This window comes from Sinocyclocheilus rhinocerous, unplaced genomic scaffold, assembly GCF_001515625.1.
Source record: "Sinocyclocheilus rhinocerous isolate Xijiao unplaced genomic scaffold, SAMN03320098_v1.1 scaffold975, whole genome shotgun sequence".
In the NCBI taxonomy this organism is placed as follows: Eukaryota; Metazoa; Chordata; class Actinopteri; order Cypriniformes; family Cyprinidae; genus Sinocyclocheilus; species Sinocyclocheilus rhinocerous.
Window position 1 is genome coordinate 2,699,277 of NW_015628726.1, and position 16,532 is coordinate 2,715,808.

The window sequence follows — 16,532 nt, forward strand, 5'->3', positions numbered from 1 at the left end:
TTTTATGAACAGCAGTAATATAATCTGCAAATTTAACACTTTTATCAAATAATTTATTAGCTACTTTTGTTAGGGATGTACCAATTAGTCTACTAATTATTACGGAAATGGTTTTCTATAAAATGGCCAGAATGATTTTTAACAATATACATTTCCTATGGCTGATATAGAGCTATTGCTAGATTTGGCAGACAGAGTGCTGCACAAAATACATATTTTTAGAGATCGTGCAGACTTAGCCTACTTGCAGAGAATGATGACTGGTTGATTACCAGATGAAACTGCATTAACAGCATCTGTAATGTGCTGCCAAGCTTCCTTGACATGATACTCCACTATGTACGCTTGAAAATAAAATGCTGCGTTTTGAATGCACTTCCAATAACAAAACTTCAATTTCTGTGCCTGATAAATTTTTTTTTTTCATTCGCTTTTGAGAGGACATGTTGAAATCCTTATTTTTGTTTCAAAATATGATGCCCATATATAGTTGTCAGTCAGAATTCATGGGCGGGGATTATGGTAATTATGAATGAGCGTGCACGCTCGCCCCATTTACGAATGTTTGGAATTCATTAAAGGGGTCATAGGATGCCCATTTTCCACAAGTTGATATGATTCTTTAGGGTCTTAATGAAAAGTCTGTAACATAGTTTGGTTAAAATTTCTCAATGGTCGTGTAAAAAACACTTTTTTACCCTGTCAAAAAACAGCACTTTTCAGATCAAGCCGTTTTTGTAGCATTTTCCTTTAAATGTTCGATTTGAGAAAGGGGAAAACATTTAACCAGATTAAAAAAAAAACATTGGGTGGATTTTTATCATTATAGGGTGGTTGTGTACACACACTGCCAACACACATTTCAGTTCAAACAACTTGTAAAAGTGCATGTAGCATCCTATGACCCCTTTTTAACATACATGTTTAACTATCAAATCTGATGTTTACGAAGCATTTGTGAATCCGGAAAATAGTTTTCGGGAAGGTCTGTTTTACGTGCAAATTACTCTGAATTTACTCATATATTTACTCAAGTTTCATGAATGAGGCCCATACTGTGCACATAAAAAAAAATCACAAGTTAAATATTACAGAAAGATTGCTTCTAAAATTTGATCAAAAACAGCTTACACTGTTGTCAGTAGGCAGTGACAGCACTGTGTTACTTTGGCATGCAGGGAAAATAAATCTGCAAATGTTCCTTTATGCCACAATTTTTATAATACATTCCAGAGTGTGAGCTAGCGTTAAATATGTATTAACTGTTTTTAACATCTTTTGTTAGCTTTTTGCAATTTTGCTACAATGGGTTAAATTAATTCCCCTCTGTATCTCAAAGTTTTATTTATATTTGTGCTGCCTGCACAATTCTCAAGCTCACAGCTCATCCTGAAATCTACATTTAATCTCTGGAGAAAGCCAGCAGCACTCTTTTTAGACCTAAGGAAACAGACTAAATCATTTAGATAATTTTAGCATGGGATAAAAATATACACAGATGTGTTACATTTGCTAATTCTCTAGACTTAAGGCAATTCCCAGGTTTTAATATTTCATGATTAAACACCAACCACACAGTTGTGGCCATGAATGAAGGTGACCTTCATATCTGAGACATATTTTTTTCCACTATTATCTCATTTCAACAACCTGCACTTGACACTGAGCACAACCGAGTAGCAGATGCCACTGTAATCTACACCTCATCTCTGTGCTTTTGAACTCTCTTGGAAAAGTCTTAGATGTTATCTCCGAGGACAACCCACTGATCCTCTGCCTCTACCAAACAGCCGGCCCATGTGACCCAATAGCCTTGGAGTCTCCTAGCCAGGCTGCATGTAAACTCTGAAAGGTTAATTACAGAGTCAAGTGTCTTTTGTGCTCAACACATCTTTAAAGATGAAATGGCCATTTAGGGGGCAAACTGGTATGCTCGAGGCTTCCAGATGATGACAATCGAGGTGGTAAGGGCTCTCTAGGGGACATACATTATTACAGCAGCTTCACTGCTAAGACTAAGCACATGACACATTGCTTGCCTCAACTATACTGGTCCCAAAATATAACACCTCATGGCCAAGATACAAAAGTTGGTCTGTGTTTTGGAAAATCTATAGTTGCAAACACAGATATTATTCACGCACAAACAGACATGATTTTTGTAAAAATTTGTATGTTTATGGCCTCAAAAGAAAATGGTATTCCAAATAAAAACTTGACTTGACAAAACAGTGAAAGAAAATGAAAAAAGGACCATCTATACTTGAAAACTAACTTACAAACAAAATAAGGTCATGTGAAAAGGGAAACCAGCGACAGTGGTGAGAAGTCTTAAAAATAAAAGTCATGAATTCACTAGGACTTCAAAATAAAATACACAAATGACACTAAGGCATGAAAACCAAGACCAACAAAATGGTTACGATGAAACAGTATATCTAACAACTTCTGTTATGAAAGGAAAATCATATATCCCCTTGTATCAAAAAACAGACAACACTAAAGCCCACAAGATCATGAATGAACCTCTCTTGATGGCTTTGCTGGGTCTGGAAAGTGGCTAAAGGCAACAGACTGCGTGGAAAGCTCATAGGTAAAATAGTCAAGCCACTAATTGCAATGTTTGACCCAGATCAATCATTAAATAACACAGGTCACTAAGCACAGAATGTCTATTCATTCATAATATATATTTATCACCAAAGCCCTAATGGATACAGTATGTGAATCACTCTAATGCATTACTACAGGGGTTCTCAAACATCTCCATGAAGTACCCCCTGCACTGCACCTTTTGTATGTCTTCCTATATCTGACACACCACTTCAGGTCTTGCAGTCTCCACTAATGAGCTGATGAGTTGAATCAGGTGTGATAGATGAGGGAGACATACAAAATGTGGAGGGCAGGGGGTACTCCAGGACAGGTGTGAGAACCACTGCATTACTAAAATGGGAAGAAACAGTGTGAAACTGCACATTGATGTTTTCTTTCTTTTTTTTTGCCTTGAGAGTCAAGCACTTTATTTTTGTAAGTTTAGGCAGGGAGTAGTCTGAGTTAATTGAGAATCAAGGCACATTTTGTCTCTCTCACAGCCATTTTCGGTCTGCCTTCCACAAGACTGCCTTCACACAAACCAAAGAGACTAGAAAATACATCCATCTTTTACAACAGAATCACTGAGAACATGGCCTCTGAAATTGCTCTTGACATTTTCTGCCAACAGTTCATTGCACAAACCATAATGTGAACCTACTGCAAGAAAATGCATTCATCTGTTTCTTACCTCTGTTTGATGAGGCACAGGATTAAATCCACACTGATTACACACAGTGGCCTTGCATTCAGTGCAGGTACTATAGTTAGGAGGATCTCTTCTCAGGCTTGCCTTGCAGAGTGGACAGGCTTTGGGAAGAAGTTTCGGGCTTTGATCTAATTTAGTAGCCTGAGCAGATGAGGATTCCTTTGTTGTCGTTGTTTTTTGAGTGTCTTGGGGTTTATTTTGTTGCTGTTGCCTTTTTCCCTCCTGTGTCTGTGATTTAGGAACATTGGGGGAGCCCTTAGAGGCCTCTGAGCCTTTTCTTGAGGAAGGGGGTGTGGTGTTCTTGGCAGAGGTTTGGGAAACAGTGGAACCCTTGGTAGGTGGGGTCGTGGAGGGCTCATCCTGGACAGCTGAAATCAAATTGGATGCTGAGCTAAGAAACGAAGAACCAAAGCCTAGAACCTTTCCAGAAACAGAAGAGGCACCAGGCTGTGGAGAAGGAGAGCGGGATCGAGCACCACCAAAACCGAAACCAAAGAAACTGGACTCTTCTTCTTTTTTAGGGGGCTCAGTCTTTGATGGTATCTCAGTTTTGGCAGGAGGAGCAACTTTTGTTGTCTGCTGTGGAAGAGGTTTTTGTTGTGACGTTTGCTGCGACGGATGAGTTGCACTTGTGCTGGACTGGCTTGACAGTTTCTGACCCTCTGTTGGTTTGGTTGGCTGGCTGGCAGATGACGGCATCTGCTTACTATGAAGAGTGTCTTTCTTTGCAGGGTTCTGTGATGGTACGGAGTCCTTGGGCTGGGGCTGGGCTTTTAGTGTAGGAGGTCCGCTGTTCTCTGCCCCTCCAAGAGCTCTCTGCATCTGGCAATTCAGGCAGAGCCACTCCTTAACCTGCATACATGGAGAATACACATTTCTGTTATACAATTGCTAGTTTTTAACTTAACAAAAATTAAAATGAATCAGTTGTTCTACATTTTTACCAACAGAAAGACAATTTATACAGTGAAAAATGTCTTCTGAGGAATTAGCATTACTTATTCATGGTTGCATCGGTAAAAAACTCTATTTACTACTTTAGCGAATGGTGATAAATAATTGTGAAAAATATGAGCTTTTGGGGGGGAAAAACTCTTCTTCAAGGAATTAAAACCATCACAGTCCAATACAGCATGCTTCAGAGACAGTGGACTTCTGGATTGAAATACATAACGGTGGATCTTCACCTGATAGTAAAAAGTGACATGTAAATCTAGAGAGGTCTATTCAGCAACTGCTATTGATAAAGATCTTGTTTCTTTTCCTTTTAAATTTTTTCCTTGTTTCTTTTCCTTTTTAATAAAAAAAAAATTAAATACTTAAAATGAAGCATGAATATTGTATGCTACTGCTTTATGTATCACGCTAATTACAGATAAAAACTAAATGAGTTAGGAATTTGTACTCACGGTTGCATCTGGGGGACTGAACCCACACATGTTGCAGACCACTGATTTACATTGTGTGCAGGTGTTATGGTTGGGCGAATCCTTGAACTTAAGATTGAGTTCTGTATTTTTACAGACTGGACAGAGGGATTTCACCCCAGCTCCATGTCCACCTTTCACCTGAGGCTCTGCTGAAGGAGGCCTTGAGCCAACTGCACCTCCTGGATGAGACCCAGGTCCACTTGGGCCTTGTTGTTGAGGTCCACCTTTCCCAACACCCTGCTTAGGGGATCCACCCCCACTTGCTCCTTGTTGCAATCCTCCCCTGCCCACTCCCTGATGTGGATGATCTCCTCTCCCAGCTCCTTGCTGTACAGGACTTCCCCGACCAGCTCCTTGTGGTCGAGATCCATCCCGTCCAGCTCCTTGGCCTCCCCTTCCCACACCCCGTGTCTGCTGTCCACTTTGCCTCTGAGGCCCCTGTGAGGCTGGTTGGCCATTCCCCTGCTGTTGAGGATCCTTCTGCTTTGAGGGTCCTGGAGGCTGCTGTTGTTGCTTTTCCTCCTCATCCCCAAAACGACTGAACTTGTTTACAGCAGAGGACATTGCACTTAGAGGATTCCCCCCACTCAGAAAGTTGGAGGAGAACATGTTGGCAGTTGGGAATGGGGCTCTGAAGACTGGTGTTGGAGAGGGCTGGGATGGGGGGAGCCCAGTGGAGGGATTCTCTCACCAGTTGCAGTTATCCCTCACATCTACCTCCAGTGTCCCTTAGGAAATAGAAAACGGACAAAGAAAAGAGAGAATTCACACATTACTTGTGTTTTTAATGAATGCATATATATGTGCATGTATTAAACATCAAGTAATACCATATGCATGATAATATTAAAATATTAATAGTTCCAGACTCAAAACATAAACAAAAGGATGTAATCCCATGTTACAATTTAAATATCTCAGAAATGCTTTATATTCTGCATAAGGCAAAATGAGATAAATGAGAATAGTACTTTGACTGAAAGTATTGCTATTTAGCCAAGTCGTCTTCAAAGCAGGTAAAAACCTAATTTATGCAAGAGCGGTACATAAAATAAACAAAAACATTTTAAACAAACAGTTATCAACTTCATAATCGGTCACTGACATGTAGAGCTTGTAGACTGTAGATGATCAATATCGCATTGTCACGCAGTAATCACACTGACACATAACATCTAGTCATATGGTAAATAAAAGATCTAACAGTGAGGGATAGAGGTTCCCTTACTGCCCTGATCATCATGCATTCCCCTTTTACATAATCTAAACATATTTTAATCATCACTTTTTCAATATTATGTATTTTGCATGATTACCATATATTACCTGGTGTTCTGAATTACATTGCACTGGAATGCATAAAATATCGACGACATATCTGTTATAGACCATACTATGAAAATAATTAGCGCCTAAAAAGTTGATAAAAAAACAGTTCATGTCCATTTTATTTGATAACTACAATCCAAATTATGAGTTCGATTCTGCCGTTACAGAGTCAAAACTAATGGCAATTTGGCAAAGACAATTTTACTACACATATTGTTTATCAACATGTGAAATACAGATTATATAAACATCTAGCATGAATATGCAACAGTGATGAAACACTGAAAATCTCGTGTAAATCATGACTGCATTCGCCCTGTGATTGACTGTGCGTTTGGACATTTCCCTTCAGCACCCTGGACAGCTCTCTACACTCAGCTCATGCATCGCGTAATTCTATGCGGACACATTTATGATGAGGAACTTTAAAGGGTCAGTGGGTACTCTTGTGTGTATTTATTCGCAAATGTATAAATGTTTTTCAGTATACCGCGTGCCATCAAAATTATATCCACTTTGTCGATCATTAACCTGATATCAACGTTAAATAGTCACGCTGTGTTCTTCTAACAGCCTACAAACATATATTGACAGATTACGGTTTTTTTTTTCCCTGCTTCTGCTGCTTCAAACGCAACATCTATAGCCCGTCTACAGAAATCCTCCGTCGGCATATCCGGGTTGTAAAACCTCCGCTGCATGTGTTAAACACAAATGGGTTTACAACATTATGTTAAAGAACACTTACTGTTTCGTTGGGACTGGCAGTCTTTAGTCACAAAATATAAGGATACGTTTTTACTCCAATTTACCAAAACAAAAAAAACACTGTAAAATTATAGGTTGGTTATTTGATATGAGGTTGTAGATGGTAGATGATCAATCTCAGACAGTCACGATCTGCAGTAATCACACTGATTTCGCCCCATAACATGCATTCAAACGGGAAATAAAGGAGCAAACGGTGAGAAATGGAGGTTCCCTCACTGTCCCGATCATGATGCATTCGCCCTTGATCAAACACTGTCGGAGGATTTCCCAGCCTCATCACTAAAACCGCATCCTTCCGAAAGTATTTCCAGACTAGAAGTATTCCTCTACTATAACACACCATAATCATCCTTCCTCAAATCTACCACTTTCCATGTGATCACATGGAAAACATGATTATTTTCATCATAACGGCCGGCTTAAGTGGTACAAACAGCATCCTACCTTACAGCGTGCGAGCATCCCTGTTTATTCTCCCATTTCTGTCTCTCTAGTGCTGTTTGGTGATCGGCTGCTCGGCGTCTAGGATGGAGGGTTACAAGGATCTGAGGGCATACCCGCTTTCACAGTCGCCCCCTCTGCGCATGCGCCGCACATGACAGGTGATCAGCACACATCATCTCGCGAAAATTGAATTTAAAGCGACATAATCATTCGTCTTTGACAAACTGTCCGCTAATAATCGGCTTCCGTTTGTTTGGGCATCTGTTAGGGGTTTGATATCGTTTGGGCAAAAAAATAATCATTTTATTATTGAAAGATCATAAGAATGTTGACAGTGCATCAATATAAATAAATAAACAAAAACACCATAGGCCATTATTAATATTTTCACAATACTGTTTTATTATAATTTTTTATTTAAAAATGTTGATTAAATGTTTGAACAGCCCTATATTTTAATATTATGACAATAAAGATTAATATTGTTGTCTCCTAGTTAACCTTTTATCTAACTTTAATCTAAATGTAAAATAATATAAGGAAAAGGTGGGTACTTTAATAATGGATAAAACAAACACAAAATCTAAATAAAAACATGACAACTGCAATATTATCCTCCCCACTGTCAATGCACAATGATACTTCTAACCAACAAACAAGTAATTCCTCTTAACAAATAAAGTGCATTTATAAAGGAAACTCTACAAAGCAAAAGATGTTTAAAAAGTAACCATTTCATTCACATCTTTTATGCATTGTGCTTGAATGAAAATAAATAAATAAATATTCCCCTGAAGCAATAGTGTGCAACATAGGGAATAAATAAATAAGTATTATTAATTATAATTATAATTATTTCTAATAAATGTGTGAACTGGATGTAAGCTGCTTTAACATGCAATATGGTTTATGTTTATTAATTTAAAAGGTCAACTGCAGTCAGTATAAAAGACTGTGCCTGTGGCAATAGCTTAAATCAGTTCACCTTCAAATTCACAGTAAACACTGATGGGGTGTGACAATTCCCTTTCTCACTTGTCTCTTCCACGTTTTCTCTATGCCTGCCTGTCATTTGTATGTGCATACTCACTCACATGCAGCATCATTCAATTCTCAGGCAGCGAGAGAAGCATGCTTTTTCTTCGTCTGCATTATAGGTTTTATTGCTTGGCAGGATCAGATATGGTCCTGAGAGAATGTAATGTGCTCCACTCTACTGCTAATGGTCGATCCATAAAAGACCATCAGTGCCGCCATGCCAGCACCATTACCTGAGTCTTGCTGCCCCATCCTTCTTCCAGAATGAAGCTCTCAACAGTCATCAGACTTCAAATATTTCAATAGCTGGCCAATATAAGATCTCCACTTTCCTAATGTCTCTAAAGCAGTGGTTCTTAACTGGTGGGGATGCAACAAAAACTGGTTGCATTATAATTGTGCATAATTCACAAGTTTATTTTTGTGCAATAAATAGTTATGGTTCGGCATTGGATCACCAATCTGCTACATTATTCCTGAACTACCTGCCTTTTAACTTCCAAAAAGTTTTCAAACCACAAAGGAAGCAAAGAACCATAAACATCTAATGAAGTGTTAAAGGTGCAGTAAGTACAACAGCTAGCGGTTGAAATGGGGACTGCAGTCCAAATTCAAAATATTGTTTCTCCCGCCCCCGCCTCCTCAGACTGGAAGTTCATGTGGGTTGCCAGATTGAGGACACGCAAAAGAAACCAGCGTAGCTGACAATGGAAGGCAACAAGCTTTACACTGAAAGTTTATAAGTTGATTTATCCGTGTTTTAACATGCCTCTGGTCATAGAGCTTTTTAGATGGATGCCGAGGCTTTTTAGGTCGGGTAGAATCTGCGATCTCTGACTCGATCTCTGACGTTTGCTGCCTTCAATGGCTTCAATACACTGTTTTCCACCAACTGGCAACCCGGGGATTTCGAAATACTATTGGTTAAACTGGCAGTGGGAGGAATCACATGGACCAAAACACAACAGACATTTCGACACGGAATGCACATTTTCAAAGAAGAATATCTGGCTGTACCATTGTTTTTCTGAGAAACAAGTATGTGAACTTAGCATGTTACCTACATACCTGTGAATGCATTATGGTGTTTATGCTTTGGTACAGTCAAAAAATGACATACAGGACCTTTAATCTATTCTTTACTGAACAGTGATTCTTTCCCATGATATCCACTCAGCATTTGAGCAGTTTTTTTTAAAGCATTACATTTAAAAAGGCCTGTTAACTGACTTTACTAAATTCAATGTTTGCAGAGCATGAGTGGTCACTTATCACATCCACACTGTCAAGGGCCAGTCATTCCTTATACAGTACGTGCTCATCTTTTATCTTCATTCAGGCTTTGAACTGAGCCAAACTTGTACCTGTTCAAATCAAATTATTTTATTGACTCCATATTCTCTCTCTATTTTTCCCCTTTTTTCTAAAATGTCTAGTTGCTAGTGGAGCCTTGCTCACTCAAAAGTCAGACTGAAAACCATGTTGAATCGAGGTCACATTAATCAGGAGCACCTGGCTTACAGCCCAGGCGAGTTTTCTACAAGAAACATTTGATTCAAGACAGTAGGCCAAGCCTGTCACCCTGTAATGCGCTGAACAAGAGCAGTCTAAACAATCTGCCAAGCTACACCACAGATTGCATCTCTCTGGGGATTAAGGCCAAAACTGCCATTTACTCCTTCCAATGCAAATTCATTCTCATCACTTTAGAAGAAGCCCTCAATCATTCTGAGTTAGCATTGTCTAGCATTGGTTTATGGAATAATCATATATCACCTAACTGTAATGTGCAGAGTCAGATGTTATTGGGAAGAATGTCTCTTCCAGCAAAGTCAGCATGTCTTGAAACTATATCATTAATGAATCTCACCTGTTTGCCCAAATTTGAAGATACAAAATTAAAGGTTTATTCACCCATAAACCAGAATTCAGAACTGAACTGAGAATGCAGTTTAAATTACGATCAAATTAATTAATTTGGTTTGAACTTGAATTGCAATAGAAAACAGGATGCAGATTTGAAATTTCATTTCATATTATATAAAAGTAATTTTTAAGTCTTTTTAAACTTTAACTTCAAACAAGGCTTTTTCAAGAGCTTTTGAAGTCTGAACAGTTGATAGCTAGAACGAGAACAATAGAACAATATAATGATTAAACAATAGAAAATTATAAAATATAATGATTGACAAAACAACAGATAGAATGACAGACAGAACGATATATAGAACGATAGAACGATAGATAGATAGATAGATAGATAGATAGATAGATAGATACTTTTTGTGTTTTCCATTGAAGAAAAATAATCATTGTAACAATATGAAAGTGAGAAAAATGATTAACACATTTATGTAATCCAATATGAATTCCTACATTAGCATAAGGTTAGTGGTTATGTTTAAATAATGTATTTGTATAAATTATACCAACATGCTGGAAAATGTTCTAAAATTGTTTTGAATGAGGTATGTGGTGAGAGCCAGAAATCGTCTGGAAACATATGCATTGCCAAATAACGGATAGATAGATAGATAGATAGATAGATAGATAGATAGATACTTTTTGTGTTTTCCATTGAAGAAAAATAATCATTGTAACAATATGAAAGTGAGAAAAATGATTAACACATTTATGTAATCCAATATGAATTCCTACATTAGCATAAGGTTAGTGGTTATGTTTAAATAATGTATTTTTATAAATTATACCAACATGCTGGAAAATGTTCTAAAATTGTTTTGAATGAGGTATGTGGTGAGAGCCAGAAATCGTCTGGAAACATATGCATTGCCAAATAACGTTGGCTCTAATGCAATAATGTTAATATAAATTAGAAATTCAGCCAATATCTCTGTTCCGTCACTGAGCAGACAGAATTCTGCTATTAAAACACACAGACTAAGACAGCCAGAAAGAGAGTCACGTTTCTCCAGAGCCTGTTCCTGTGAGTGAGCGTGTGTACGGTGAGGACGTGAGTGAGTCGTGCATGGCTTCACTCTCCCACTCGGCCTGCACGTCATGTGTTGGGGGAGGGCCGCATGTATGCGTGTGTGGTGCTGATTATGTGTTGCGTCATGCGTGGGGAAGTGTAAACACTAGGAAGCTGGAATAATTTTTCCTCTCCCACCATTTGTCTGTGTGTGGGTGGGTGGGTGTGTATCATGGCCAGATTGGATTGAATATTTCTCTAGACATGATTACAGCACCATTCTCACCCAGAGGAACATTTGATTGCTCAGATATTGCTCTTTCAAAGCTCAGTGAACGCAATAGTTTCTCATTTATTTTTCAAAATGCACAAATTAAAAAAAAAAATCTAATTTGTCTCAGATATTTTTCAGGGAGAAATAAAAATATACATAAATTAGATAATTGTTAACACATCAAGAGTAAAGAGAAGGAAGAAAGAAAAATGTGAATGAGTAATATTTGCGTTTATATTGAAATCTCCTACTTTTGATTGCAGCTCTCTATAAGTATTGTTGAGTTCTCACCTGAAACTCTAAAGACACAATGGCACCAGATGGTAATACAATAGTACTGAATAAAGACCATATTCATATCTTATTATTTATACTGAATTCCAAGAAACTTCATTTTTGTTAAAATGTTAAAATGTTTGGAGTCTTAGGAAGATTATTTAATGTTTTGTATGTTCAGTAAGGTTGCATTTATTTGATCAAAATGCAGCAATACTATTAATATTGTGAAATATTATTAAATATTGTTTTCTATATTAATTATTTTTTTTAAATGTAGTTTATTCCTGTGATGCAAAGCTGAATTTTCAGCAGCCATTACTCCAGTCTTCAGTGTCACACGATTCTTCAGAAATCATTTTAATATGCTGATTGGGTGCTCAAGAAACATTTCTTATTGTTATTATCAATGTTGAAAACAGTTGTGCTGCTTAATATTTTTGTGAAACCTAAATATAAAGTTCAAAAGAATAGCATTTATTTTAAACAGAAATCATTTGTAACACCCTAAATGTCTTTACGGTCACTTTTGATCAATTTAATGCACCCTTTCTGAAATGAAACATTCATTTCTTTAAAAGAAAAAAAAAAAATATTACTGACTCCAAACTTTTGAATGGTAGTGTATATACATATATGCACGCATATGCAGTCAACTTAAGCAGTTAAGTAAAATCTGAAAAATACTTACTTTATATTGAGTAAAATGACAATATAAAAGCCAATCATTTAATTTAGAAAACATGTCTTTATAATATCCCACTTAATATTTTTCTCATATAGCTGCCTTGATGTTTTAGGATGATCATTAGGAGGTCCTTGCCACTAAAAAGTTTGAAAACCCCAGTCTAGTCATTTTATTAGTTTATTGTAGTTTGCCACAGGTCCATGTATAGCTCAGCTGTTTGTTTGATTGCATGTGTATGTGTGTGCATGTGTGTTTGAGAGATGTAGGAGCATGTCTTCGCTTTCGGAAAGCTCTGTTGGACCTGAAATGTTATTCCATCAAACAAGCCTAAACCTTTTGACATTTGTCCTGAAACAAACTTTCTCTTTTTCTGTCTCTTTAAGTGTCTCAGTTTTTCACACATAAACAAACGTAGATATAGAAATGGATGCAAGCATGCGTTAACACAGCTAAAAATATACGCATACCAAAACACGAGGACACGAACAGATGGACAAGTCCAGATAAACAGAAGCCAACACTGACAAATACACATTCACACGTGTGCTCTTAACATTAGGCCTTGAACATTCTTGCTTTGACTCAGCAGTATTCATTCATGTAATATGAGTATATTTGAAGCGCACATGCTTATGTTATTAATTGGATGTTGCAATCTACTTATACACACACACACACACAAAGGCAAACATGCACACAAACTTCTCTGCATGTGGAGTACAACAGAGGGTCAGGCTGTAATCAATACTGTAACTTGATCACACACTGTTTGCCAGTTTCATTAAATTTAAATATGTGCCCTAGAGAGTAACAAGATGGACCGGGTTGTCCAGCCAGAAAAAAAAAAAAAATAGATCGACAACTAGTTCACACTGGTCAAAAATAATCCCATCCTCCATAACATCATTTCATATCTGCAAGCCAAGCGTGATGTAAAGCTTGCATGTATGAAAGTGTATGGTTACATTGTTGAATATACAATCTTGGGGCCAATAACATGTCCAAATTTCATTCTAGCAAAATAAGTAAATAAAATAATAATAATAATAATAGTAAAAATACATGATTGTAACCACTTACCTAATTTTAGTCCCAACAAATTAAGGTTGAACATGTAAATAACCCAAGTCCAGTGTGCTTAATGGCGTTAGGCTGTGTGAATTCCCTTAAAAAGCTGTTAAATCCACAATACATCAACGTCTCTCCTTGTCATCCATGTTCACAGGCTGCCACCGCACTGCTGCCACTAACTCTGATTTTCCCCACCACTGACCATCATCAACTATCAGCCTAAAAATACTCTTAAAGAGACAGCATCACTCTCTCTCCCCTCGCACTCTTTGGACACCCTTCCAGCTGACTAGGGACCGCCCTAATCTCCTCCTGCTCGTACGGACCAATCAGAAGCAGGCAGGAAATCAGCAGTGATGTGTAGTGAGAGAGGAGGAGAGAGAGAAATAGGCATCTGCGGATAATAAATATGGAGGGAGCGTAGACAAGAATCAGCAGGAGATTATGTACTTAAAAGATCCTGTCCGGTATATGATGGCTTTGAGGATGCTGTGGATGGCTTTTTACCATTACCGGTTCAGCTTATGTTACAAGAATCACTATAAACTGCAACTCCAAATGTAAGATAGGTAGATGGATAGATGGATAGATAGATAGAAACCGTGAAGGCTTAACTGATGTGGTTTGTTGATGATTTCTGAGGTGAGGTTCTTACCCAAGCCACATCCTCCTGCCAAACACCGTCCTTGATGGAGTAACGCAATAGCAAGGTCTAGACACTAAGCACTGTATAATTGAAGAAGTGTAAAACAAGATGGGCATAAAACCTACCTCAGAAGTCTTGCCCTCGACTCTCAATGTTGTTTTAATGAGTCACACTCTCTCCAGACCTCAGGCATATCATTCTGTAAATGTTTGCCTTTGGGAACGAGGTCAATGCAGACCCCAGCATGTCTTCAAGCAGAAAGCAAACATTCAGAGACCATCTGTTGCATTGTGCGCTTGACATTTGAATGCTCCATTTTATTGTTACAAATGAAGTTATTGGAATTGCATTACATTGCTTAATAATTTTTTTTTTGCCTGAAGTGCAATTACAATGATAGTCAAGTGAGTTGTAAACATAGTGAGTTTTTTGCAACAAAATAAAATTCCATAACCATTTTCCACCCTCTCGCTGACCATTAGAATTAAATAGGAAATTTCTTTTTTTATTATCATTTTTTTTGTGTGTGCTACTATTCCTTTAAGACTATGTGAACACTCTCTTTGCATTTAAAATAAGTAAGAATGCTTACTTGCAGGTTGTGGGTTTGCCGTTGAGTCCAGTGTAACTGCAACAACAGTCTCCTTGCGAAGTCTGCATCACATTGTGACATGATCACGAAACTGATCAGCTGAAATGTGCCACAAAACTGTTAAGGCCAGACTGAAATTATCAAGCACTTATAAACGTTATATAATAATAATAAACTTGCCCAACATTGGAATCCTTTAAAATGATACTTGTGCAAATTATGAACACTCTGAAATAATATCTACTACTTATAGTGTTACTACTACTATGCGAAACACTGAATAGGCTTTGATTATACTTAATATAGGTCATTCTTAATATTTGGTGCTATTTCAGTTTGGTAACTTTCTATCAAAAAAAAGTTTACATTTCCATGATTTAATCATTTTATCTGAAGAAGGGCTTGTTACACTACAAGAAAAATATATTAGTCCAGCTCAGGATATTCTTCTTTAATAATTTTTCATGAAATTCTTCACACATGCAAGGGCCAAATGTCCACCCTGTTACAGGACATTCTCATCTTATTAATAATTAATTAATAGGTGTTTTGAATATACAGTTATTGCAATATTTACATTTTCTTGATTTTAACAAAGTGTTCATAAACAGGCATTATCTTGAAAAAATCTTTTGTATTTTAAGGCACAGTGTAATTTTCAACATTTCTTTAAGAATAAAAATAAATTTCAATGGAATTTTGAATTATTTTAAATTATTTCATTTTACCATTTCATTCCCTACAAGTAGCCACAAAGATATGCATAACATTTGTTGAACTTATTTTATTAACATAAAAAAACAAAACAAACACACACACACACACACACACACACACAAAGAGGTAACAGGGTGGACAGAGGGGAAATAACATAACAGGACATAACAGAGTGGACATCACACCACTGAACAACAAAATTTACAATCACTAAAACAGATAAATGATTCTGTATATAACAATTTACACGATAGAAGGCCAATTATCATGTTAAAGTAAGTTGTTCTTATACCTATTATTATAAGATCTCACTTGTTATTACACGGCTCTGTGGAATACTTGATTCTGATTGGTCAGTCGCGACATTCCGAGGTATGCTATCCCTCGATAACAACTGGTAAAAGCTAATTACACAGGCTCATCCGGGTAACAGCAGTCGGCGCTGTACTCTTGCTTGAACTATTTTTTCTTGGTGGAAGCTTTGCGTTTGTTTAGCTAATAAAATATTAAAACTCGATTCAAAATGGTGTACAATTATTTAATTATGTCATCCTGGTATCGCGGACTCGCTCTCGTTTCATACAAACGCAGCTGCTGCCATTTTGCTACGATTGTTTTGTACGCTGTAATGGATTATAAGAAAACTAACAAACTGGTAAGGTTTTAAAACATTTTCGTCTTAATTCTTTTATTGCCTTAATTATTTTTGTGGTGAAATGTTGTGTAATAAGTGGTTTGACTGCACCGTTTCCCCATAAATGTCCGTCTAGTTTGAATTTGCCGCTTGCTCGCAACTGCTGTCTTCACGGAAGCTTTGCGTTCAAATATTTCAACTCAAATCAATATTTCGCGTCTAATTATTTACTTATGTGGCAAGTAGCCGTGTAATAAACGGGATAATGTACATCCAGCCGGTTGTTATCTCAGAATAAAAACCGACAGGGTGATCAGAACTTGTATCAGCCTGAAGGGGTTTATTCTGAGATAACAACCGGCTGGATGTACATTATCCCTTACATA

At 37.3% G+C, this 16,532-nt stretch overlaps 1 protein-coding gene across 1 annotated transcript in view; it reads right to left on the reverse strand.

Annotated features, from left to right (window-relative positions):
• The window catches only part of LOC107738431 (protein piccolo-like), an 84,720-nt gene extending 70,979 nt beyond the window's left edge, over positions 1-13,741 (reverse strand). Inside the window, exons 1-3 of the mRNA XM_016550198.1 lie at positions 13,567-13,741; positions 4,714-5,462; positions 3,287-4,156 (exon numbers count right to left, since the gene is read on the reverse strand). Of these exons, the coding sequence (XP_016405684.1) occupies positions 3,287-4,156; positions 4,714-5,343 (1,500 nt within the window). The 5' untranslated portion in view covers positions 5,344-5,462; positions 13,567-13,741. The remainder of the gene's footprint in view (positions 1-3,286; positions 4,157-4,713; positions 5,463-13,566) is intronic.
• Positions 13,742-16,532: the final 2,791 nt, after the last annotated feature.